We start from the raw sequence: 27,289 nt of genomic DNA on the forward strand, positions 1-27,289 counted from the left end.
GTTGTTCTTAAACCTGAGAATGCTGTCCGTGAATCATCGGGAAGAACTCCCAGGTGTGTAGAATGGACTCTTGTTCCTTCTGCTAATTTGGAACTTGGCTCTCCTACTGGCTTCCTGGCTTTCTCTCCTTAGCACAAGCCTTCCCCCTCTGTGGGGTGTAGCTACCTAGATGGTGATGCTTCAGCTCAGCTGGCCCCACCCTTACTCAAAATGGAGAAACAGAACCACAGCATCTTGTTATGGCCCTCTCTCACCCACTCCCAGAAGATGTGCCAGTGCCTTTACCATGCTGGGCACTGCCAGGGTGATAAGCATTTGTTCAGTTCTCTGCCAGGGACTGTGCAAAGCTCTGTACACGGGGACCTTCATTTAAACCTCACACCACCAGCCTTCTACAAGGCAAAGCTATTATCATCCACTCTTGTTATCCCCATTTTACAGATGAGAAAGCAGAGGCTCCAGCAAGCATAGGGACATTTGCCCATGGTCACGTAGACAGTACGAGGCAGAGCTGAGATTCAAACCTAGGCTCATGCTTTTCAGCACTGCCCCCTCTGTCTGAGGACTATGCAGGCATGGCCAGGACACAGTCCTGCACCCAGAAATCTGACAGTGTAGATATAGAGAGAACACTTCCTTGTGTGGAAAGGTAATTCTTGGACCCAGAGAATTAGGTACCAAAAACTCCGTGGGTGTTCTGGGAGGGACTAGCAGGAACTCGTGGTGCACTGAGCACTCTGTGAGCCAGGCTCTGTGCTGCATGCCTCATATCCGTGACTTCTTTTAATTCTCATAGTTACCCTATGAGGTTCATTTTGCAAACACTGGACTGACGTTCAGAGAGGTTATGTAGCTTGCCCAATACCACACAACTCATGGGTGCTGGGGCTGGGCTTGAACTCACATGTCTTACTCCAAAGCACATTCTCTTTGCCCATTTTAGTAGAGTTGTCAGGGAGGGAGGCCTTGCAGGGGTGGGGTGGGGGTGGGGGGTGCTAAGAGGTAAGGAGGGAGGTAGGAAGGGGAAGGCAGGAGGGCCCGGGGAGCAGCAGGAATTCCACCAGCTCCTCCTATGAATGAGTGATTGGCCCCGTCTTCATCACTACCCCAAATCCATCGCGTCCCCGTTGTAGCTAATGACATGTACTGGCTGCTGAGGGCCAAGTTTCCTTGGTTCTGGGGATGTGACATCCCTCTCTCACCCCTCCAACTCTTCCTGCCCCTCTTCTATCTCAAACTCCCTGGGTAATTCATTAGACGTGGTCATTGACAATGGGTGTGAACCTGTCAGGATGATAGATTAGCCGTGGGACATCTCGTTTGGAAGAAACTGGATTCATCCCTTGATCACTTCCATGCTCTCTGCTTCTCCCTACCTCCTGCCAAATCTCAAAGACACCCTTTCATTGTCCCCCTCCCCCAAGCAACATCTCCTATTTCCCTAACAGAGACCATGCATGGGCTCAACCTTGCTGGCCTTGCGAAAAGCATGCCCGTGGCTCTTTTCTCTGATCTTTCATTCCCTGAAGCATGAACGAGACAAACATTTATGAAGAGCCTCCTGTGTGCCAGGCACCATGTCAGGTGCTGCAGATTCCTGGGTGGACCACAACAATCACATACTAGACGAGGAGGGAGCTTACAGATTGACTGGGACCACCAGCATTAACCAGTCACCTATGTGCACCTGCAGTGATGGATTGAGATCAGGAACCCACTGGAAAGGAACAGGATGCTCTGAAGCATGAACGAGACAGCTATGCAAATTTGGAAGGAGCGAGAAGGGTGTTCCAGGCAGAGGGAACAACATTTGGCGAAGGCTCAGTGGTGGGAGGAAGCAAGGTATTGCAGGATCTTCACCACATCTCTGTGAAGGCAGTTCCCTATTGTTGGTGTGATACCCATTTTATAGGCAGTTAAGGTGAGACCCAGGAATGCCTTTTTTCCTGAACTTAGGGCACGGCCTGCTTTGTTAGTAGACCCTGAAAAGAAGCGGGCCTGGGTGGCTACCAGGTTCTAAAGTGTACCCGGGGCACTGGAAAGAATTGTGCTCTCTAGGGAAAAAAACATCCTAGCGTTGGGAGCTGGTTCCACCAATATCCTGGGCTCCCCTGTTTCCCAAGGTCGCCATGTTCCCAGTAGGTCTGAAGCTTTCTGATAGAAGGAAGGAGCTGGGGAGCACACTGAGGGATGGGGTTCTTCTGGGCTCATTCCAGAGAAGGAACATAACTCAATGGAGCCTTCTTTAAGCGAACCTGAGAGGCAGCATTGCACAAGTTTTGGATTCCAACAGACCTGGGCATGCATACCGTTTTACATCGATGCGACCTTGGGCAAGTTATGTAACCTCTCAGAGCCCAGGTGTCCTTGCTTGCAAAATGGGAATGATGATATCACTGATACGGCTTCAAGCTGGGAGTCCGGCATGTGGTGAGGCCTGAGCAAATGGGAGGCCTCTTTATTAGCTAGATTTTAAGTAACTCTGGGTATGCAAAACAGGTCAATTTGTGATTTGTTTACAGGAAGAGTTCTCATAAAAATACTAGCGATTCTTTTATATAGGGAGTTCCTCTCATGGTTTGGAAAATAAAATAATTTGTTATGTGCAACCAACTGTGATTGACCCAGGAGCAGCCCAGTTCTCAGCTAAGTGTATCAGTGTTGACCTGGAGAGTCTCGAGGGGTGTGCCACAGGGCTCTGTTCTCTGACCAGAAATGTTAGTCCATGACTTGGATTGAGTTTTGATGTCATCCTGTTCACATTTACAAGGTGACATAGGGAGGAAGGCGAGTGCTTCAGACAACAAGCCAGCTTCCAAAACTGCCTTGGAGAAGACTAGAATCGAATAGGCATAAATGTAATGGGTTCTTATCTAAGAAATCAGTGGCCCAAGTGCAGGCAGCAAGCGGTTTGGTTTTCATGAGAGCAGGACAGGGAGGTGTCAGAGTTTGGGTTGCCTGGGAGCTCAGCAGAAGTCAGCAGTCTGAGTGACTCTCCAAATCCTAGGCATGCATTCATGGAATTCACATTTCTTAGGATGCACTCGTAGAAGTTCAGTGTTTAGAAAAGTTAGAGTGAGGGAAGTGGTGAGAATTTGCTTGTGTTCTGCCCTGTCAGTCTATCTGTACCTGGAAGGGTGGGTCTGGCTTTGGTGCATACTGTGTGAGAGCAGGGCACATGGAGGGCAGCCTGGATGGTGGAAGACCCAGGACCGGTCATGAGGAGCTTCAGGAGGAAGTGGGGAGGATAGCCTGGGCAGAGGAGACATTGGGAGAAGGGGCGTGTGAAATGCCTTCCTACAGGAGAGGAGTTTGACCTGTTTGCTGTGGCCCCAGGGGTAGAACTAGGGGGTATGGGCAGGACTTAGCAGGAAGTACAGTCAGATTGATATAAGGAAGACCTTTCTACTGCTCAGCTGCCCAGAGACTGAATGGACTACCTGTGACCACCCATCACTGCTGGATGTACGCAAGCACAAGGCAGGGCTCCCCGACCTTTCGGGTCCTTTCTGGTCCTGAGAGCCTCCTTCTCCTGTTCTCTGGCCACCACTGGTCCTTTCCAGTTGTGGTTGAGTCCCCTGGGATATCGCCCTTGCTCTCTTGGTTCCTCTGTTGAGATTCTCATTCCTGTACGTCTAGGTGACGGTATCTGGGCCTGAGGATGGGAACAGGGTGGGTGGCCGTCCCCCACACGAGCAGCCTGTTCTCAGCCTTGCTGAGTCTCTCTGCCTGATACCACTGAACCTCCTTTAGAACCTCACCCCTTCTAGTCCCAGGTTACAGAGCCCGTGGTGACTCAGCTGGACATGAACCCCAGCCTTCAATTCCAAGTCCCCTGGCCAGCCTCTGTGTGGGAAGCTGGAGGTGCCTGTAGTGGGGACTGAGCTCTGATCTGCTGCAGCATTCCTCCAAATAAACCTTCCCTGGCCATAGAAAAGCCCAGAGACTAGAAATGTTAGAAACAAGGAGGTGGGGGGGACATAAGCAGTTCTATCCCAACTCTGCCCTTTCTCTTATCTTCCCATTTCAAAGACAAGGAAACCGAGGCCCAAAGGGTAAAATGAGTTGGCCAAAGCCACTGACCGAACCAAACTCCATCCCTGCCCTCAGGGCTTGCTGGACTTCTCCTGTGTCCTCTGCGGGTTTCTGCAAAAGGAAGAGGGGCCTGGTTCTGTTGGGCAGTTTGGGAGAGGTCGCCCAGATAGTGCCATATTGGGTACATTCCACAAGGCTTTAAGCTTTCAAAATAGCCTGGCAAGCCTGTGAGCTTCCTCCTAGGGGCTGGGCAGTGGCCTCTAACTGGCATGGGGACTGCATGAGGGAGCACTCCTGGGCAGGGAGTTACTCTGTGGGTGCTGAGATGTCTTTTTTTAGCACAATAGTGAGTGAGGCCTTGGCAAAGCCCACTGGCCTGGCTTGGCTGCCCCGGTGGAGGCCTGCCCCCTACCTGCTTGTCTGCCTTCCCTCAGCTCAGCTGTCTCTGCAGGCTTCTTCCTGCCGCCCCCCACCCCACCCCGGGTTCCCCAAGCTCCCTCAGCTTTCCAGGAGTCTGTGTGGTATAGTGTGAGGATTGAGGTCGTGCCATGAGCTGGAAAGAACATGGGTTGGAATCCAAGCCCACTATATCCTGGCTGTGTAACGTTGGACAAGTCACTTAACCGCTCAAAACCTCAGCATCTTCTGTGAGATGGAGGCATGTGCCCAGGGTTTGTGTCTTCGCTCCCTGAGCTTGTATATGGATGGGCTGCCTCCAGCATAGAGCCTGCTTGGAACTTCCCAGGGTGGCTTCCGTCCCTTCCTCAGGTGCCACGAAAGCTGCTGTGTGCTCTGTGACTTGGCCAACCAGAAGCAGGCTCCCAGCCCTTGTGAGGGAAGTGGTTAAAGCGGATAAAGGCTGGGTTAAGGAATGACACCTTAAGACAAAGCCATCACTGCTTTAGCGAGTAGTTATGGAAAAAGAATGGCTTCTTCTGCACCGCTTTTCACACTTCTCCCTGGGACAGACGTAGACGATCTAACTCTTTTGATAGTTGTGAAGTATTTCATTCTGACGATATCCTGGAACAACTTGATGGATACTGCCCAAAACGTCCTTGAACATGGAACTCCACACACTTTTTTGAGTTTCTCCCCAGGATCAATTTCTAGCAGAGGAATTGGTGAGTTAAAGAGTTTGCATTTCTCATTTTGATATATATTGGCAAATGGCCCTCTACAAGAATTCACGTCCCTCCTACGGCGTACGAGACGTATCTATTTCTTCATACCATCATTGGCACTGGGACTTACCGAACTTGAATGTTTTGCCAGTCAGCTAAAGACGAATAATATCTTGTAGTTTTGATTTCTTTTTTCAGTGACACATGAGGTTGAATATCTTTTTATGGATGGATCTGCCATTTGTATTTCTTTTTGGGTAAATGCTATTTTCATTCTTGGCCCATTTAAAATTGTTCTGTTGAGAGGTTCAATTTATTACTTTGGATTTACAGGATTGTTTCTAGGGAGTGGGGAGTGGTCTCGAAGGGGGCTTGGTGGTGTTTAAATCAGTTTCCTCTGGGGCTGTGAGTTGGAATTGAGCCTCTTTGCCCCACCCCCTCACTCCACAGGGGCTGTCCTGGGCTTGTGCTGAGCTTTCTGGGGCTCTCATTGTTAACAGGTGTGAAAGTGCTGCTCCCCTCTCCATCCCAATGCATCAGGGCAAAGCTTGTGATCGGATGGCTGGGTGGGGGGCTTGGACACATTGCTTCTGGGGTTAGGGGAGAGGGAGCATGACGGGATACCAAGGAAAAACCTGTGGTGCGTGCAACTCTGTGAGAGATCCAGAATTTCTGTGTGTGTTTTGCGGGGGGGGGGGCAGGGGCGTGGGTTGCTAGGGGTTATGTCTGCGTAGGAAGCACCCCATTAGAGATTGTCTTCCAAATAAGAATTTTACTGATGTTGCTTCTGCGCACATGAGGTGTAACATCCAGAAAAGGTCAGTTGTCTATTTCCCAGGATACATAAGTATAAAAATGAATAAGAAAGATAAAAATCAGCAATCAAATAACAGATTTACCACTTGGATTTGGAGCCAGCGGATGGACATTGTAAGGGTGGAACTAAGCCTCCTTTGGCACTGCCAGGAGGAAGCCAGGAAATAAAAAGAATGAACTACCATAGTAGGGTGTTTGTTGCGGGCCAGGCATGTGCTAAGGAAGCACTTTGCATTCATGTTTCCCATGTAATCCTTATTTAGACTGTCCAAGGAATGTGCTCTAATAACCCCCAGTTTACAGTCAAGGTAATGGAGCATCAGAGAAATTAGGTGATTTGTCCAAACTCTTACACTAAATAAGGGGCGCAGGCAGGATTTAATACCAGAAGTTGATGGATCTACACATGGGGTTTCCCTGTCTTTTCTCTCCAGCCCTGACCCCTTGGTTAAAGCTGGAGGGAGAGTCCACGTAGAGGGTGAGAGATGGAACTCTGGTGTTCTGGCCCAGTGCCCCAGCTCCCCAGCCCCCCTCTGCAGCCCAGCTGGCATCTCAGAAGACAGGACTGGGCGGGGTGGGCCCTTACTTGGGGTTTTGGTGTGCGGCCTGGGAGGGCTGGAATCTATAGCTCACGCCTTAGCCTGCATGGGCCTGGGTGTGAGCGAGGGTGTGGGGAGGGGGCCTGCTCCCAGGGGGTGGGCTCTGGCCAAGCGAAACAGGTTGAGGTCAGAGGAAGGGGGGCCGCCCTCCCCCAAGGGAATGCCTGGATGACGTGACTTTGGGGGGCGGGGGATGCTGGGGGAGGAGGTCGACTGTGTGTTTCTGTCTCACCTCCATGCCTGGCCAGATGGGGAATCGGTGTGGGAAGCCTGGCCAGATGCAGCCTCTGGCAGGCTTCCCTGGCTGCTGTAAGAGGCTCTTCTCCAGCCGGCTCGGCAGGTCCCTCTTCCCACTCCCAGAGGGGATCCGGGAGCAAATGACGTCCTTGAGTTGGCTGTGGCTGAAAAGAGGGTCTCCTCTGGCCACGCAGCAGGAAGAGGCAGGGAGAAGTGGGTTGGGGGCCCAGACATGGCCTGGTACCCCTTTCCTCATTCTAAATGGCTCTGTATTTGTGAGCCAAGTTTGGGGGGAGGGAGCTAGAGGTTTGTAAGGTTTGCTCTCAGATCTGAGACGGGTGAATTGAGAATAAAATAAAGCCCCTTTCCTTTTTCAGAGTTGCTTTCACTCTCCCTGTATCCGATGACTTTAGGTCTCAGAAACTCTGCACTGTCCAACAGTGAGCAGCAAAGCACCCTGGGCACTGCCAGACACTGGGTCCTCCTCTCCGCTCCTAACTCTGAGATCTGTTCCAGTCATTCCATTGCATCCCAAGTGTGGTCCAGAAGCTTTTGTGTGGGATTTGTCCATCTTCAAGTGTCCGCTCCTAGGCTGCTGCCTCCCCTTCTCTCTTCCGGGATCCCACGCATTTCGCTGCCTGCCTTCTCCCATCATCAGGTCTGGCTTCACCTTTGTCCCTGCCCCTCGCTCAGGGGTCCTTCATGCTCATCTCTTACTCCTTTGGTCCTCAAGTCTCCCCCATGCCTGTTCTTCCCTCCCTCTCCAATCCCAAACCATTCCAAGCTTCCCACCCAAGAAACTCTTCAGTTTTGACGTCTCCTTCTGTGCCTTCCTCCCAACCTACTCTCTCCTGCCCCTGTCATTTCCACAAGCTTTGGAACCGGGGACTCTTCTGCTCATCTGCCAATCACTGCCTTGGGCTTCAGGCCCCAGTCACCCCAGCTGCTCCTGGTTCTCCCCTCCAGCTCAGGCGATTGCATGCCTTTTCCCACCCCCAGCCCTTCTGCTTAGGACACCCTCCTGCCACTACCACCCTCTCCTCTCCACCTAGTTACCTTCCTCATCTTTCGCCTTCACCTCACCTCCAGCATCACCTCCTCCAGGAAACCGTCTGGACTTGGTGCCTCTCCTCTAGCTTCCGCCAGGATCATGCGCATCTCTCAATCCACCCTCTACAGCAAATTACCCCTTAGTGCTGACCTTTCTCACCTGCCTGGGAACTTCCCGGGGCCAGGCCTGTATTCTATTTGACTTTGAGTTTACCAGTGTTTCGCGCAGAGCCCAGCACATAGTAAGCACTCAATGCTCGTTTGCTGAACTACTGAATGTCACCAGACGGAAGTGACATGTCTTTACCATGTGCCCAATATCCTTAGATATTGTGGGGAAAATAAGGGAAGTCAGAATAGAATACTTGCTTTCACGGAATTTGTGGCCCCGTTGAGGACAGTTCTAGGAATGGGTGGGGGGAATAGACACGCATGAAATTGGCATTCTGAGTCTCCACTGCTCAAGGTGTGCTGTAGCTATAGGTGCCCTTAAGGGTTTTAGTAAACAGTGGGGTGGGGAGATTGTGGGCAGAGAGGCTGTGAGGCCTGGAGGAGGGCACAGCGTGGGTGGGATCGGATGGAGGAGGCTGGGCCAGACTCCAGGCTCAGGACCATGAACAGAGAAACAGGTTTCTAGAGAAGGTACGCAGCGTTCACCTAGTTCTACAGTTACTCTCGTCTGGGCACTTCCAACGTCAGGGCAGGGCTAATGGATTTTCAGGGCAGTTTCTCCATCCTGGAAGCCAAACAGGAGCTGATGGTGTTTCCAGTCTTGCTGCTTGATCAGGAAACTTACTGCACGCCAGGCTCTGCCGGGGCCGGTGAACTCTCTAGGCAAAGAGAACACAACAGTTGCCGGCATCCAGTGAGCCGTGGAAGAGAACTGGTTTCTTCTTACCCTGCCTGGAAACCAGGTGCATTTTAAGCCAGGCTTTCTCCTTTGATTAAGCCAGGTACACCTACTATGTGCTAGTGTTGGTGATCTGACACATGGGTATCCCAGAGGCCCAGGTTAAGTTTTCTCCACGACTAGTGAGTGTGACATGACCCTTATCTATACAAACTTGTTGTGTACCAGGTGAAGGGGCAGAGGGAGCACCAGGGCTAAGGCAGTACAGGGAGGCTTCTAGGAGGTGGTGGGGTTTGATTGGACTTTGGAAGAAGGAGGCAGGCTGAGAGGATGCAGAAATGGAGTCCCTTCCGGCAAGAACTCCTTAACTAAGAGTGACATCTTTTCCTTTCTAATATTTTATTTTATTTCCCTTCTGATATTTTAAAAACAGCTTTATTGAGATATAATTCACATACCATACAATTCACCTATTTAAAGCATACAATTCAGTGGTTTTTCGTTTGTTTACATAAAATGTGCAACTATTACCACAGTGAATTCATCATCCCCAAAAGTAACCCCGTTAGCAGTTATTGACCGTCTCACCCAATGCCACTACCCATGGCCTTAGGCAACCACTAGTTTATTTCTGTCTAAAGATTTGCCTATTCTGGGCATTTCATATAAATGGAATCATATAATATGTGGCCTTTGTGTCTGGCTTCTTTCACTTAGCACGTTTTCAAGGTCCATCCATGTTGTAGCAAGTATCAGTACTTCATTCCTAACTGAATAGTACCCCGTTGTATGGATGTCTCATATCATTTTATTTATCCATCCATCAATTGGTGGGCATTTGGGTTATTTTCACTATTTGTTTATAGATACTATATAACACATATACATATATAACGTAGTATATATAATATTTTATAACACAACGCTGCTATGAACATTTGCATACAAGTTTTTGTGAGCATGAGTTTTCATTTCTCTTGGAATAGAAGATTGCTCAGTCATATGGTAACACTCTATGTTTAACCATCTGAGGAACTGCCAGACTGTTTTCCAAAGCACTGTACTATTTTACATTCCTACCAGCAATGTATGGAGGTTCCAAAGTCTCTACATCCTTGTCAACACTTATTATTATCTGTCTGTTTGATTATAGTCATCTTAGTGGATGTGAAATGATACTTCTTTGTGGTTTTGATCTGCATTTCCCTGAGGGCTAATGGTGTTGAGCGTCTCTTATTGGCCATTTGTCTATCTTCTTTGGAGAAAAGTCTATTCAGATTTCTTTGTCCACTTTTAAATTGGGTTATCTTTTTATTATTGAGTTGCAAGAGTTCTTTATATAGTCTAGATACAATTTCCTTATCAGATACATGATTTACAGATATTTTCTCCCATTCTGTACATTGTCTTTTCACTTTCTTGCTGGTGTCCATTGAAGCACAAGAATTTTTAGTCTTGACAAACTCTAATGGATCTATTTCTTTTTTGGATTGCCATGTTTTTGGTGTCGTATCTTAGAAATCATCGGTTATTCCAAGGTCATGAAAATTTTGCACCTATGTTTTCTTTTATGACTTTTATAGTTTTATCACTCACATTGAGGTATTTGATGCATTTGGAGTTAATTTTGTATATGATGTGAAGCAGGGTTCCCTTCTCATTTTACATTGAGTCAAACTGAGATTCAAACCACCATTCCAGTTGGCAAGTGGAGCTTTGCTCTGTGCATTTAGTTCTCAGCTCAAACATTCTTTCCTGAGAGAAGCCTTCCCTGACCATCTGTCTAATGTAGTCACCTCCGTTGCAGTCAGTTTCTATCACTGCACTCCCATTTTATTGACCATCAAAAATGATTGTATGTGTGCCTGGTGGTCCCCATGCAAGCTCCATGAGGACAGACTGTCTGGCTCCCTGCCGGTATGTCAGCACCTCCTGCAGGGCCTGGCACTCAGCTGCTGCTTGGTTGAGAGCAGAAAACTTTTTGTCAAAGGAATTGCATTCCCAGTGGATTTTGCTACAACTTTCTAAGTGTTTCTGGCCTCATAGAGTTGGATGTTGGAGGGCTGAGTAGAAAGGATTTTCCAGCAACATCGAGACAGGTGGTCATTCATCTCATGCCCTGATGATCCCATTACTTCACAAGATAGTCCCTTCCCTCCTTGGGGAACTCTGGATGGAAAGTTCTTCCTGACATTGGGCAAAAACCTGCTTTTTTATAATTGACACTCCTTATCCATTACCTTCCTTTGGGTACAACTGGAATTGAACTTCCGTATTGATAGTCCTCTAAATATTTGAAACCAGCTGTCGCGTGTCTCCTAAGTGCTTCCCTGGGCTCAGCACCTCTAATTCTTTCAGCTGTTCCTCCTGGAGCCAAGGAGGTCTGGACTCTCACCCCTCAGTCACTGACGTAGGCCCCACAGGCTGCCAAAGAAAGCAGAGGCATGGCCACAGCTCAGGACTAACGACCCCCAGTCTCCTTGTTTTCTTTTCCTCGTTTGAGCTGGTGAATTTCAAAACTGGAGGCAGAACTTTGAGAAAAAGCACCGACAACAAACTGCCCAACTAGACCTCTTGAAGACAGAGCTGACTCTTAATAGTACAAATTACACTATAGTATTGTTTTCTGTGTAAAGAGTTTCTGTTTTTCAGCTACTTCTGTGGTCCTTTTGGTGTTGGCCCACCTTAGTGGTTCTTAACCTGTAATAACCAATAGACTCACCTGGGGAGCTCTGAAAACTACCAGTATCCACCTCACCCAACTTCCAAGATTCTGATTTAAATGGCATGGGGTTGGTGTTTTTAAAGCACTCCAGGTATGTGTAGACAGGGTTTCAGACTTTGGCTTCAAGAGCTCAACACTGAACTTGAAACCCCCTATAGCTCCCCACAAATGAGCAAATGTTGGATGTTAGCAGCCTGTCTAAGAGCTGGCATTAGCCAGAGGACAGGCTAAGGGCACACAGTTGTTTTATAAGATGGAATCTTGTTTTAAATTATGAAAGCCATACATGTTCAAAAATGAAATAATACAGAAATGTATAAAGTGAAACTATTCCATTTTTATTTCTCTTAACTCAAATAACCACTATTATTAGTTTGTTGCATTTCCCCCCATATATGTGTACATACACAAGCCCCTCAAACACACACCTCCTTCCAAATAAATCTATTCATATTGTATACACACTGTTTTGTAATCTGTTTTTTTCCTTTTTTCCTTATCCTGTGGACATTTTCCCATAGTGACGTAGAAAGATCCATCTTATCGTTAACAGACGTAAGAATCATAGTTTATTTGACCATTTTAAAAATCAATAGACATTTAATATGCCTTACTTTTCGTGGTTACAAATAATGCAACAAATGAACATATTTATATACATGAACAGACACAACATGCACACACATGTATATACTCACACATACCTACATACACTTATGTGGATAAATTCTTAGAGGTGAAATTGCTAAGTCAATGGAAATGCAAATTTGGGACAGAAATTGCCAAAATGCTCTCCAAAAAGCTTGTTCCAGCCGAACTCATGCAACAAAATTCCTAATGACAGCTATTTGCCTAATGTCAAAAGTTGAGCTTTGCTGAGCACAGCAGAGAGGAAGGTGTGAGTGTTTCAGCTGGTGGGTAGGAAATGGTGGGGTCATTTCCCCCGCAGGCTGTGTGTGGAGGAGGCGCTGGCCTCTGGCCTTGCCTGGCCGCTGTGTTTCCCAGGAAGAGGAAAGCAGGCTTTGTGTGTTAACCTTTGCTTTGCTCTCCACGGTGTGACGATGGAGCAAGGCACGTTCACAGGATGTGTGCAGCCAGGTCAGCAGGCCTATGTCAGTCATTGATTTGGGAGTGTGTGGAGTGACAATTCCCCCTTCCAACACTCTCCTAGATCCACTGGGCTGCATCCAAGCCTGTGGAAGCCCAGGGGCATAATCCTTTTCATGGTTCAGGACAGGATACCCTTGTTTAAGTTTTCCAGGATTCTAAGTCATGAATGTTAATGTACATATAGAATTTTTCTCGATTTCCATAGTAGGGTAAGCCTCCTCCCCTTAGCCTGGGCACACTTCCGCTCTCTCTGGGCTCCTGGGCATTACCCAAGGTGTCCACTGCCTGTTGCTGGGCCTCTTTGTTTGAATACCTGCTGGTTCAAGGTGGTCAGACCTGTTTTCTCTGATAAGCTGGCTTGGGACCAGAGGGTGGTGGCAAGGTTGGAGGGAGGAAGGTACAAAGGTGCAACCACGTGCCCTCAGGTACTCTTCAGAATGTCCCAGTGGGGACCACATCCAGAGCTCTAGAAACCCAAAGTGGGTTCCTTTCTAGACCCAGGGCTGATTGATGCCTCCAGAAACTTCTAGGGAAGACGCTAAATTTCTAAGAGTACAAAAGATCGTGCCAGGAACTTGGAAGGGGAAGATGGGGAATGGAGTGTTTTATGGATGGGGAATGGAGGCCGAGAGAGAGTGACAACTTTTCATGTAACTGATCTGATTGATTCTAAACCACGCAAAATTGAGCACTGGTCCTCAGGCAGGGCTTCTTACCAACTTGCTGCATGGGCGGCTGCAGTTCTGACTAGTCCCCACACATGAAGCAACCAGTTGTCAGAGGAGCAGATTGAACCACGAGGGCAAACCTTGTGGCGGGGACTCTGCCTTGTTCCATTGTAGCTATTAAAGAGGACGAAGTGTGGCTATGGAGTCAACGTCATCTTTGAACCTGAGGATTAGCTACCTCTCCAGGTCTCTTCATTTATGAACTGGAGATGGTAACAATACTTTCCTCATAGAATCATTGTAACGGTTAAATGAGATAAGATGAATAAAGTGCTTAGCAATGCCTAGTGCTTAGTAAGTGCTCCATCAATGAGCATTGCTATTATTATGATTCCTAATGAAACCAAAAATTTGTGCATGTAAGGAAAAGGTTTGTAAAAACTAACTCTTCTTGCTGTTTCTCTCCTGGTTCTGGTAACTGGAAGGACAGAGCTTTGACAGCTGATACTTTTCTTAAGGTCCACATAGGGATTGTAAATTCTGGGAGCTCCTATTTTATATACTGATTCCCCTCCAGGAAACATGAAAAGAAAAAAGAGGGGGAAAAAAACGCCTCTGAGCTCGGGGGCCTACCACAACTCGCCAGTCCTTTCAGCGGGATGCTCAGAGGTGGGCTGCTGTTTTCCCTGCCTAGGCAACAGTTATTTTTGCTCTTTTGCTTTCTCAGGCTGGCTTGCTGTTAGTAGTAGTTCTACCAATTCCGTGTGTGTGTGTCCGTCCATATCCCTGTTGTCCACTCCTTGCTTTCTTCCTACTCCTATTCCTGTCCTATGCCCAATAGAAAGAAGTTGGCTCAGCCCTTCCTTCTTCCTGGGTGTCTAAATAGCTGATGTGCGTGAGACACTCTTGTGTCAGGTCCTCTGCTCAGATCCCTGTGTGCACCATCGCGTTTAATGGGGTACTCTCACTGTGAGCCATACTTGGCAGCTAAGGAAACCCTGACTCAGAGAGGCTGAGACGCTTGCCCAAGCTCACGCATCCGGGAAGTGGTGGAGCTAAAATTTCAACCCCTCAAATGCTTTCCAAGTCGTCTTCCTCCTCTGCGGTGCCAACACTGCCTTTGTTTCTTTCTGAGCCTCACTTTTTGGCACCCCATCATTCCATCTTGCGCCATGCCCTACTTGATTTGTCAGTGTGAGTTTGGCTGCCCCGGCTGAGTCGTAAGGGCCTGGAGGCTCGTCACAAAACCAGGCACCAGGAAAGCACGGACTAGACATTTGCAGGTTGCTTTGTTCCTTCACTTATTTAGGGGACATGAAGTGAGTATTTCTCAGGTATAAAGTCTTGTGCTGAACATGATTTGCCATGACCATGTCATGATCTACCTTCTGGGAGCTTCCAGTCTAGTGGAGAAATACAGGGTGAGCTCACCGAATTCTTACCATCGCCCAAAAGTGAGGTCGCCACTATTCTCTCCATCTTGCAGAGTAATAAATGGAGGCACCGTGATACTTTGGAGGCTTCCTCCAGACCCTCTTGCCTACTCCCTCCCCTCCAAATTACACAAGCAACTGAGACCTGTGATTCATGAAAACAACAGCAGGAACTAAGTGTGATAGGTACCCACAAAACTCTCTTGAAAGTGTTTCATACCGTATAGGACCCTGCTGACTATCCCTTCCTCTGAGAACCTTTAAAAAGCCCTTTATCCCTAAGGAGGGCCATTTGGCCCAGGTCTGCAGCAGTAGAGTCTGTGTTTTGGAGGTGACTGGTGGGCACAGGGTTCTGGGAGATGCATTCTGCCATACACACCCAGCCCCACCCAGAGCTCGCCTAGGGTTCACTTTGGCTGTGTGACTGCTCCATAAACATGAGGTCCAGAGAGAGCTTGGAGCAGGGTGATCTGAGGACTGAAAGGTGCTGCCACCTGGTATTAACCCTTAGTCAACCTGCTGGAGTGGAGATCGCCTTCCATGTCCAGGCTTCTAAGGGGTGATGGTTCCCTAAATCAACAGCCCTAGTCCTAGCCAACTGATCCCACCCCATGGTGGTGTGAGCAGGTGAAGGAATATTGTCATTGAGTTTCCATCTGGCCCGGAGCCAAGGGCAGCTGGCAGGAGTTCAGGGAAAAGAAGGCCTTCCTTAGTAAACTGAGCCATAGTGCCGCAAAGATACAGGGTTTCCTCCCCCAGTTCCTAACTCCTTTCCTTCAGCAAAGGGAGCGACAAGTACTTACTGGCACTTTCTAATTAAACACAGACAGGTCCTAGGCCTTCTAGGACTGGTTGGGCCATAACTTTGGGTCATTAATTGGTCACAGCCCAGGTCCGATCATGACTTCCCTCCACAGGAACTGGGCTAGGCTTCATTCTCAGTGCTCTGGAGCTCGGTTGTGGGTCTGATTTGCATCAAGGCTGTTTTCTTGTTGAAAGGAGCAAGACTTGGAAGCTATGGAAGTCTCGGAAGCCTCAGACATTTCTGGGTTTAATGAGCTGAGCAGACGGAAGGCGGCCCAAGATGGCCTCAGAGTGGGTGGGCTGGTGGGACCCAGTGTCATGCGGTGTCTGGTGAGAGCTTCCTTAGCTTTGTCTGTGATGCAGATCCTCTTCTGTCGGGGCTGAGCGTGGCAGCAGGACTTGAAACTCTGGGGCTTCCTCTGTGGGGACCTGGACACCGTGGCTGTTCTGTCATGACGCCTGCCATCTGCCTAAATGGCCAGAGACAAGGAAATAGAATCCATGGGTTTTTAAAATCCAGAAGGAAGGGAAACTCCACCCGGGAAACATAACCCCAAGTAAAGTGTGTGGAAGCAGGATGTTTAATTGCAAACCTTTCTGGAGACCCAGCTGCTGGGTAATGTTATCTTAGCCGTTCCTGTGACCAGAGCAGTTTATCGGGGCCCCTGACGCAAGCCCAGTAAACAGAGCTGGCTTTCTCAGATGACCTCTGCCCTGTGCCCCTTCCCCTCCACCTGCTCTTTCTCTGTGGTTTATCACTAGGTTTCCAGAGCCGGCAGAGCCCGCTCAGGGAAGCTTAAGAAAGTCTGATGGGGGGGGCAGGGAGAATATGGTTTGGGTTGGAATTTTGTGTATCCATTGCTCATCTGGAGGGATAATCTAGGATGTTCAAGGTTTAGGAGAAAGCAGAGGCACCTCCTCCTCACATGAGAGAAAGGGGCCTGGGGACTGTCCTCGGATCTCTGGGCTCATCTCCAGAAAAGTCTCTGACCATTTCCTCAGCTCAGGATTTACACTGTCCAGGAGGGTAGGCTCAGGGGAGAACCCGGAAATAGGGGTTCATTTCCCCATCCCCTCAGTGTGAGTTACCCTCATGCTTGCTCAGTGCATGGATAGTGGCGTGCAAGATGTCAGCAGGAGCAATTCTTTGCTCAGCAAGGAAATAAATGTGTTTTGGGGGTAAGCAGGGTTGTGTCCTGGTCTGGTGGCTGTGGCTGACAAGGGTCACAAGGACAGCTCTCCCCTTAGCCCTGCTCTGGCTATTTCTCCACAGGGCAGGTCTTTGGTGTGGGGTCAGGTCAAGGATTAGACAGAGATGACTCCCTGTGACTTTTCATCTATTTTTGTTCTTAATTTTTTAAGTGTGTGTTTGAAGAGTAAAGGGGAAAGGTCTTTTCCGGGGGACATGCACTGGTCATGCGCTGTTGTATCCTAAACTGGGAATTGGGAGGTCTGGGTTCCCATCCCAATTCTGCCACTAAAGGGGGTAAACACACCTGCAATGATCACCAGGGTAGTGGATCAGGCTGGGCTGCTCTAAAGACTGTGCCCATGGAATAGAGGAGGAGCCGGAGGGTCTGAGAGGCTGGGCTGGGGTCTCGCAGCCAATAAGGAGGGTCCTAAGCATGAAACCCAGGTGGGGCTCACTCCAAAATCTGCCTTTTCCTTGGCAAATCACCGTTCTGCGTCCTAGGTTCCTCCTCTGCAAAAGGAGAGGCCTCCCAGCTGCCAGAGGCTGTGAGCCTGTGATTAATTCTCTCTGGGAGGTGAAGGGAAGCTCCTAATTACTAGAGAGGATAGAGCATGGGTCATGTTAAGTCTCAGTGAAGCCCTTCCTCTGGGCCTCGCTTGGTTGGCCAGAGAGAAAGGCTTTGTCTAATGGCCTGCAGGTAAGTGCAACCTCTTTCCTGGGAGGGTACGGCCACTTGGGGCCTCTTAACCGTGCATTGGCCTGGGCAGATGTCAGGAAGGCAGCACCTGCTGTGCACAGCATCTGCTCCCTGGCTGGGACCTGTTGGAAGGGCAGATGAGGGTGGGAGGGGAGATGTAGCTGGCAGGATTTGGGAGTCTAGGAGCTGAGAGTCAGCGTGGGGAGGAGTGGGTTATAACCCCTGTGAAAATCCCAGAGCATCGTGCCACAGTCGGCCGGTTGTACGTGGAAGTTTCCTCTGTGTTGGTCTGGTTTTGTAGCATTCCTATCTGTTGACTTCTGTCTGGGCCCCACGTTCAGTCTCTTCTTGGTCTCAGGCTCTCAGAATTGACATGACTCCCCCATGTTCCTCTAGGCTCACCCCCTAAGCAAGGAGTGTTCAGACGCTTCAGACCATCTACAGCTTTATTTTAAAATATGTCATTCAGGTCTAATCAAGTAGTTTGATTCAAATATCCACATTCCTAAATTTACACATGAGATAGTACAATGTAGTTAAGAACATGGCAATTGGATTCAGCTAGACCTAGGTTCAAGTCCTTTGCTCTGTCTCTTGCTAACTGTGTGACTTTGGGCAAGTCCTTTACCTTCTCTGAACCTTGGTTTCCTCCTGTACAAAATGAAGGTAACAATGGTGGCTACCATTGTTGACCTGAAGATTAAATGAACTAATGTATATAAATGTTTTACATTGTGCTGGTATGTAGTAACCAGTACCTAATTGGTTTCTACAACTTATTGTATGACACGTATGTTTATGGGATATAAAGCACAGCGTATCCCAGTCTATTTATTTTAATAATAGTCAATAGTTTATTTTGGGCTTGAGAGGATAGGGATGGGCTTTTATTTTATGTTCTTTCTTATCAGGATCACATAAAACATGTCATAAATACCCCATCTCAGGCTGGCATCACTTGGCTCTATTTGCTTTGCTTTATGGCCCTCTCCTGGGTGCATTTCAGAATAAACACTCCGCCCTGAATGAGACTAACTCTGCGAGATCAGAGGGAAGAAGGGACTGGATACAGAGCTTGTTTCCGTGGCTGTTAACTGAGCAGCCAAACAGAAAGCCTCACGCCCCTGTGAGCAAAACCCTTGCTATGGACTGAATGTTTGTCCCCTGCTCCAAATTTACATGTTGAAGCCCTAACCCCCAGTGTGATGGTATCTGAGCTGGGGCCTTTGGAAGGTGATTAGGTTTAGATGAGAGCATGAGCACGGAGCCCCAATGCTGGGATTAGTGGCCTTATAAGGACAGGAAGAGACTAGAGCCCCCTCTCTCTACCCAGTGAGGGTACCACAAGAAGGTGGCCATCTGCAAGCTAGGAAGTGGGTCCTAACCAGGGACCTTGATCTTGGACTTCCAGCCTCTATAACTGTGACAAATAAATGTTTGTTGTTTAAGCCACCCAGTCAATGGTATTTCATTATAGCAGCCTAAGATGGCCCTGCTCTGTGGAGAAGTCAGCCACCCTGATGCCAAGATGTGTAAATGCTACTCTTCTCTACTAACGTTCCTTCCTTCTCGCCGTGGCTGAGACCTCCGGCTTCTCTGCCAACTTTGTTCTCCTTACTAGTGGAGTTCCCCCCAGACCACTGACTCAGAATTATTGAGCAGAGGCTGGGAGTCTGAATTTTTATGATGCTCCCAAGGTGATTCTGATGGCTGTCATGGCAAGGGAACCACAGCTGTTCACTACAGCGGATCAGACTCTTCTGAGGGAGGAAGCAAGGCAGAGGTGTCGCCCATGCCACATTAGTGCTCTCCCTTCACCCTGTACCTGCAGCCATCAGAGCTGGCAGCAGAGGGGATGTTTAGCAGAATGGCCCTGAGGTGGTGTGAGGGGACCCTTCCCTTTAACTGAGGCCTCTCCCAGGAGGGTGGGTCTTTGGTGTGGGTTCAGATAAAAGGGACAGAAGTTGTGGGAGCAGTAGGCCAGATTGTGTAGGCAGGGGACTTTCTCTCCTTCGCCAGCCAGCCATCTCACCCACCTCCTAGGCAAGGGAACCTTCCAGAGCCTCCTGGGGCAGGAGCCTTGGAGAGCCTGATTGAGCTTGGGAACTGGGGTGACATTGGAAACGGGGTCCTGAAATGTCTTCATTTCTGAAAAGTTTCCAGTCTTCTGTGTGCTAACATCTCTCCTGCAAATCTACTACCTCTCATCCAGATGGTCAGTTTGGTTGTTCGACAGAACAAAATGTTTTCTGAGCACTTGCTCTGTGCCAGGCACTGAACTAATAAGACTTCGGGATGTGGATGTGAGTCATACCTCTCTGAAATGCTATGGTCTCCCGAGTGGTTTTCAGAGGGAGATCTAAGGATCAACTGTGGCAGAATGACCTGGAGTGGTTTTGTTAAAACTACAGATGCCCAGTTGTAGCAAATGTACCACTCTGCTGGGGGCTGTTGGTCATGGGAGAGGCTGTGCATGTGGGGGGGGGGGCATATGGGAACTCTGTACTATCTGCTCGATTTTGCTGTGAACCTGAAACTGCTATATTAAAATACATTTTTTTTTGAATTGAATAAAATAAAATGTAGATGCCTGAGCCCCCAAAGCCCACGTCAGTTTATGCAGAATACCAGAGGGTGGGGCAATTGTGAAAGACCCCTTGCGGATTCTCATTCACTCTGAAGTTTGACAACCAGTAGAAATTAGCTACTTAAATTTTGTTAAAATCCCCAATTTTATGTTCATTGTGTAAAATGCATGTAAACGAAAAGGAAATTAAAACGACTTGTAATCCTACCCTCGTAAGACAATCATTTTTAGTATTTTATTGAATACTCTTGTAGGTGTGTATATGTGTGTGTGTGTGTGTGTGTGTGTGTTTAAACATATATGTGTAGCATTCAGGTGTACCTAACACTGCATTAGGCCCTGGAGACAAAAATGAAGAAAAGACTGGTCCTAGCCAGGGAGCATCACATTCCTGCTGAGTGATGCCTTCACCATTCATGAATGAAGCTCAGTCTTTTTTTTTTTTTTTTTTAATTTATTGGGGTGACATTTGTTAGTGAAATTACATAGATTTCAGGTGTACAATTCTGTATTACATCATCTATAAATCCCATTGTGTGTTCACCACCCAGAGTCAGTTCTCCTTTCATCACCATATGTTTGATCCCCCTTACCCTCATCTTCAGAAGCTCAGTCTTAATCACCCAGTCACCTGCTCTTATTTTTGTTTTTACGTCACAGGTATACATCATCAACGTGACCTGGTCCGACTCCACATCCCAGACCATCTACCGGAGGTACAGCAAGTTCTTTGACCTGCAGGTAAGTTGGTCCGAGCTCCAATGGCGCCCAGTTCGATCTTCAGTCGTCCAAGTCTCTGGTCGGCTGGCCTCACTCATGTCCTCACTCATCTGGAGAACCTCCAGCAGACCTGTCAGGGTCAGAGTATAGGTGAGAGCAGAGGGACAGATGAGGGAACCCTGGTGGTCGAGCTGGGCTTGGTTCAGGCTAGGATATTGCAGGCAGACACTTGGGACTTTGATGACTTCCTCAGATGGTCTTAACAGTCATCTTTTGTCACCCTCCTTCGCCCGAGGTGTAGGAAACTAGGGTGGAGAGGCAGAGGATGATTGTGGGTGCTATGTATATGAGCAGACATGTCTGTAAACATCTAGGCTGAGACACAAGCCACCACAGCATTGCAGGCAAAGAAAAGCAAACATACAGAAAAGACAGAAACAGAAAATAAGCAATTTCTTCAACTACAGACACAAACTGGGCATACCATTATGTCTGTCTCACCGAATAAGGCTCTTACTGCCCTGTGTGTACACGGGCATGGTATCTGTGTCTCTCTAATATATACAGGCATGTTGATATGGGGGATGGTGGTTTGAATCCCACAGCTCCATTGCAAACACCTCCCTTGATGCCAACTAATCTGTTTAGGCCTCTCTGGGGTACAAGTGATAGTTTTACACTCATACTAGCTTAGCCAAAAATGAGACTTGGTTGGAAGGATATACCAGAGAATCTTATGCAGTCACCAGATGGTGAAACGGGGAGCAAGGCAGTGGGCTCCAGGAACACCTGAAACCAGGTTTGCTCTCCCTCTGTGTTATCTCTGCTTCTCTCAGCTTCTATTACCTCATATCCTGAGGAATTTGGCTGTCAAAAGCTCCCAAAATTCATATCTTGTGGTTCCCAACAGCAGAGAAGCTGACTTTCTCCCAGTTCCAAATTGGAAAATCCCAGGGAAGATTCTGATTGGCTCAACTGGGTCAGGTACCCTCTCTGGACCAATCGGTATGACCCAGGGTAGAGGGTCATGTAACACAGAAACGGCCACTAGGGGGCTCACCTCTGTGTATCAGAGGTAGGCACCATACAGGGCAGAATCATTGAGTTGGGCAGCAACCTGTGCAAGGAAGGGAAAGCCAAGAGGTTCTAGATACTTCTTTAAGGCTATGAACCTGGTTTAGGCCAATAAAAACACAAAGAAGAGACGCCCACTCCTGGCCCTCACAGCCACGGTCCACTCCTTCCTTTGTAGGCCTTTGATGGTGAGTCATCGTAGAGAGATATGCCTGCATATTTGCCCCCAAATACCTGATTTTAGCCCATTGTCCTTATTGCCCTACCTATGAACTAAGCCAAAGATGAGCCAGCTTCCGGTATTACAAATCCTCTCTTAAACCAACAATATGAGATTGAATATCCCATTGAATGTGGGATTGAAAGCCACTCCTTACCCTTCTGCTTTCTTCCTCTTTACCCCTCATTTCCTGTCCAATCTCCTTAGGTCCTTCTGGCATAAACTGGTGGGATTTGCTGATACCCCATCAATGGGTATAGTGTGCTGGACAGGAAATGATAACTTAGTTGGGGAAAGGGAACCCTGAAAGGATTCATTGATGAGCCAGAGGGGGTCTGAGAGCCAGCGGAAACTCTCAAATCAGAACTTTTCTTCCCCCCTTTCCGTTTTGTTCCCCTACCCCCTCTCTAGTTTCAGAATCTCACAAGAAAGGAATGCTGCTTCCCTCACTTCTCCCTTGCCTGGAGGGCTCATTTCCTGTGTGTTGGGAGGGGACACATGGCATGGGGCCGCTTGTGCGATGTCCTGGCCCTAGTTACGAGCATAGCCAGGCCTGTCCACGTGGGTCCTCACCACCCTGTAGATGCAGTTAAGAAATAGGTTGGGATGATTCTATGGACTTTAACCTTTGAGCCAACAATGGCGTCTTTGTGAACCCATTTTACAGACCTCATAACATGATGACTTTTAGTGGTGTGCATTTTAGAAAGCCTTTCTTAATTATTGGGGTCGCTGATTGGATGAAAGAACAAATGGCATTGCTAACTCCGTCTCTGGTCACTGGTAGCCCTCAGAGCTCAGCTTTCTTAGAGGCTATGTGAGAGGGTGGCTTAGAGCTTAGGCACTGGAGACACTTTACCTGGAACTGGTTATTGGCTTTATGATTGTGTGACTCCAGACAGGTTCCATAACTTTTCAAGGCTGTTTTCTCATCTGTAGAATGAAGATTTAAATAGTACCCATCCAGTAGTGTTGTTGTGAGGATTAAATGAGTGAATCCACGTTTTTCCTGATACATGGTTATCTAATGAGTTACCCATTAGTTGTCTAGTAGTGTTAGCAGATGACAAGGATGCTGGGCTGCAGGTGAAGGGGTCTGGGTGCTTAGTGCCTCCTCTCACGGTGTTGCTATCTTGTTTCCCTCACTTGTCTTCACTCTGCTGAGGAGCTGCTTTGTGCCTTGGCCTGTGCCAGAGTGTTCAGAATGCTGGAAGCCACAGGCTCTCTGAGGCTTGCCACTGGGGCAGGACGGCTGTGTGTTGTGGGCAGGGGTGTGGCCCACAAGTGGCTGCTCTCAGAGTCATTTTGCTCCTCCTGTTTTTGGCAGAGCCCTGCCTTAGAACCCTGCAAGTCCTGAGCTGACTAAGCCAGTCTGGGGGAAGATACTAAACTGGCTTTACCAACTCATGGTTTGGGGACCAGAGACCCCTTTGTGAATCTGGTGGATCTCCCCAGACAAAGGTGTACATGTACAATTTTACTTACAGTGTCAGGTGTTCACAGACCCCTTTGGAAGACCCCCAGTAAAGAACTGCTAAGCTGAACCAATTCATATCATTAACCACACATTCATATCTTGTACTATTTGAGTACCATCTGGGGGCTTTTACGTCGTATTCAGATAATAGCAATGGACCCAGGCACCCCTTTAAGGGACCTCTAGGTCCCCGTTCCTCCCACAAATTGGAGACCCCAGCGTGGGCCTCCCCATACTTGCCTCTCTTATTTCCGTCTCTACAAATGGTGTCTTCTGCTCCTGGTGGAGGTCGGGGTACTATGAGGAGGCCCTAGTCTCCTACCTCTCTAATGTAACCTGGGGAATCATGTGCAAAGTGGTACCAAGTGGTCCTGACCTCTGGCCGAGGGCCATGGGGTGTGTGCTGATCCAATTGTACTTGGAATAGCACAAGTACCTCCAGTGTCCTTTTCCCTCTGCTGAGCAAACCTGGAGATGGACAGCCGTGCCCTACCCTTCAGGCTCCATGGCCACAAGGCCAGGAAGCATTTGAAGGATGCTGTCATAGATCTTGGGTTTTCCACCTCTCTCCACTGCAGTGTCCACATCAGCACAGCCCCCATGGCATCAGCCCATGTGCAAACTAAGATTTGAAGCCAAGCATCACTTTGGGTTGGTTATCTTCTTCAAAGCTTCTGCCAGGACCTACCTGCTCCACATGTGATACTCTTGGGAGATATTTGGGAATGAAAGATCTTAGGCACACACCAGGGCACTGGCCCTGAAGGGGCAGCAGGCAGAGCGGAGGCAAGAGTAGGAGGAGAGCGAGTGTCTCTTTGATGTGACCCATGGCATTATTGTGTCCTCTACAGGGTACATAGAACTCTGGTGGAGCACTGGGGAGCTATTCTTGGTGTAGGGGGAGAGAAACCACAGATAACCTGATGATTGCCCATTCCACACTTTCCTGAAGCCTTCGCACGTGAGGGCAGACCATTCATCTTGGTATTCTTATTCCCCTTCTACACCCATCACTCACAGTATTCACTACTGGCCTCCCTGGATTGGCGTCACCAGATAAATAGGAGATGTCCGATTAATTTTGAATTTCAGATAAACAATGAGTACTTTTTTTCTTAGTATAAGTATGTCCCAAATATTGCATGAGGCATACTTATGCTAAAAAAGTTGTTCATTGTTTATCTGAAATTCAGCTTTTATTGTGTGTCCTGTATTTTCACTTGCTAAGTCTGGCCGCCTTGCTGTGGCTGTGAGTAGTGAGGGTGGAAGTATAAAGATGAATGAGCTAGGCTGGCTCAGGGTAAGAGTGGATTGGCCTGTGTTAAGGCTTCCAACATATTTGTAATTTTATAAGGCAGAGCACAGGCCGCGGAACATTCAGTTGAGAAGGACAAGGTTCCTTCCTTCCAGGAGTCCATATTTGGTGGGGAAAGTAGAGGTTTAAGCAATTAAGTCCACTGTAGATGAAATAAATACTAGATTGAGGTACAGGCAACATGCTATGGGGTGAAGGGGGAGGAAAGAACATTCTTTTTGGGAGGGGGGAACAAAGATGCCCATATGGTTTCGATTGGTAGAGTGATATAGCCACACACCTCTACTCCAGTTTAGGGGGATTTGGTTATTTTTTGAGAATTATAGTTATCACGGTATAGTATGTCCCTAATTTATTTCTTAGTTTGTTCGTTCACTTATGCCTGCTTGCCTGCCTCCTTCTGTTCGTCCATCCATCCATCCACCCTCAATCTGTCCAATCTTAAGTGCCTTCCTTTTATGTCCTAGGCAGTATGCCAGGCTCCAAGGATATATTGATGAGCAAAAGCAGATGTGGTTACTGCTTTTATGGGACTTATAGCTTAGTGAGAGAAGACAGATTTTAGTTAAAACACATATATATTCTTTTATACTAGTCCAAATGCTACAAAGAAAGGTACCATAGACATGTTATAGGGGAACCTTATACTCTGGGATCAGGGAAGTCTTCTCTGAAGCAACAAGTTTTATCTGACAGATCAATGAGTTATTTTATCTTATTTTATTTGGGGGATCAGCAATGAAAGCAAGACTCTTGTTAGACAAATGTGTGAAAGTACATATACAATTCTAATAGCCTTGCTGGTCATTTATACCCCCCGGAAGTCCTTCCCTGGGCACCAAGATAAGACCCTCACTCGGCCCCAAACCTTTTTCTCTCCCCATATCTTCTGCCTGAGGCTTCGGACCTCATGGTTCTCCCTCCTTCACACACAAGGGGCTGCTCACGGAACCCAGCCCCTCTTCCTGCCCACTGAGAGACACTGGGTATGGAGGCTTTAAACCTATGCTGTCCAGTGCAGTAGCCACTAGCCACATGTGGCTACTTAAGTTTAAATTTAAATTGATTAAAAATTGTAAACATTACGTTTTAAAAATTAAATTAAGTTTAGTTGATTTTTAAAAATTAAATGCAGTGTCTTGATCATACTTGCTACATGGCTAGTGGCTAGGTATCGAGCAGACATAGAACAGTTCTGTCATCCAGAACTGTGCTACTTTAGACCATCTGGGACACACACAGGCTTGATCTGGCCTTAGGTCCATCCTAGAATACTCTTGTCATCTCCCAGTCCCTTCCCAGTTGCCCTCTCAAATTTTCTAGGGCTCCAGCGGGAAGAGGGGGATTCTGTTCCACCATGATTTGCCCCACCAACAGAACAATTCAAATTCAACAGTATTCCAAACATCTCTTCTGGAAACCAGGTCAGTTACTAGAGGGGGCTTCTAAGGGTGTTTCAGATGTCAAGTTGGGGACAGGGAGAGGAGAGGCTCTTGGTCTTCAAGTGGAAATTAGTTTCTTCTAAAAATAATCCACCACTCAGCCCTATCTGACCAGGAAAGGGACCTGTCCCATAGGGAGCTGGCCAGGACAAGGCGTGACGTGGAGGCCTGTTTGGTTATAAAGGGCTTAGATTACTTGGAGGAGCAGTTAAGGGGAGAAAGAGGAGGATGGAGGGCCACAGATGCTCTTAAGTTGCCTTCTCACTGGCAGCTGGACCACATTTCCAGCCTCTCTAAGTTTCCCTACACAGCTCCTTCACTGTTAAGTATCTCCCCCAAGGCCTGGCCCCACTGAGGAAGGACCGGAAGGCTCCGTCGAAGGTTGTTTCACAATCTGACCTACAAGGCAATTACTGGAGCAGTAATTGCTCTGCAAACATTGGCTCCGTGGTGCTCCTGGCCCTTTAGTCTGAACTCCGGCCAGTGAGTGCACAGGGTCAATATTTGATCAGAGGCAGGAGAGGCCCTTTAGCTCCCCCCACACTGCTTGGAAGATGGAGTCAAGAAGGTTGTTCAGGTTTGCTTATTTGCTCTAAAGAACTTAATCTATTCTGAAGTGCTTTTCTCTCTCTTCCTTATTCATCTCTCCAGACTCTCCACCCACCTACCGTACTCAGGGTCACACTCACTTTCCAGCTCTCAAGTAGCCAGGCTAACGATGGGTGAACAAAATTATAATCCCAAATCACTAATAATAACTGGCCTTGGAATTGATGTGTATGTATGTGTGCGTGTGTTATGATGTCATTTATGGAGTTATAGGATCACTGCATTTTTAGAACTAGAAGAGTTCTCTTCCTAGTTCCTCACTTTGCAGGTAAACATCTGTGTTAATTTTTCTAGTTATCAAATTGATACGAGTTTTACTTTGGTGTGATGTCCAGAGCAGACCTCATCTGAGATCAAACTGGGGTGATTCTGGTGTGTGCCAACGGTCAACCTCAAGGCGTGGGCTGTCTCTCCTGCAGGGTCGGTCTTTTAATCATTGAGGCAAGCTCTGTGTTGTTTGAAACCATTGACCCTAAACTAATGGCAAAGGGACCAAAGCCTAGGG

The 27,289-nt window shown here is 47.9% G+C and overlaps 1 protein-coding gene across 3 annotated transcripts in view; it reads left to right on the forward strand.

Moving 5' to 3' along the window:
* The window catches only part of SH3PXD2A (SH3 and PX domains 2A), a gene marked incomplete at its 5' end in the record, with an annotated part of 213,327 nt that overhangs the window by 25,359 nt on the left and 160,679 nt on the right, over positions 1 to 27,289 (forward strand). For all 3 annotated transcript variants that reach the window (XM_081074466.1, XM_081074468.1, XM_081074467.1), the window contains one exon: positions 20,588 to 20,668. In XM_081074466.1, the coding sequence (XP_080930592.1) occupies positions 20,588 to 20,668 (81 nt within the window). The remainder of the gene's footprint in view (positions 1 to 20,587; positions 20,669 to 27,289) is intronic.

This window comes from Rhinolophus hipposideros, assembly GCF_964194185.1.
Source record: "Rhinolophus hipposideros genome assembly, chromosome: 15".
NCBI classification, from domain to species: Eukaryota; Metazoa; Chordata; class Mammalia; order Chiroptera; family Rhinolophidae; genus Rhinolophus; species Rhinolophus hipposideros.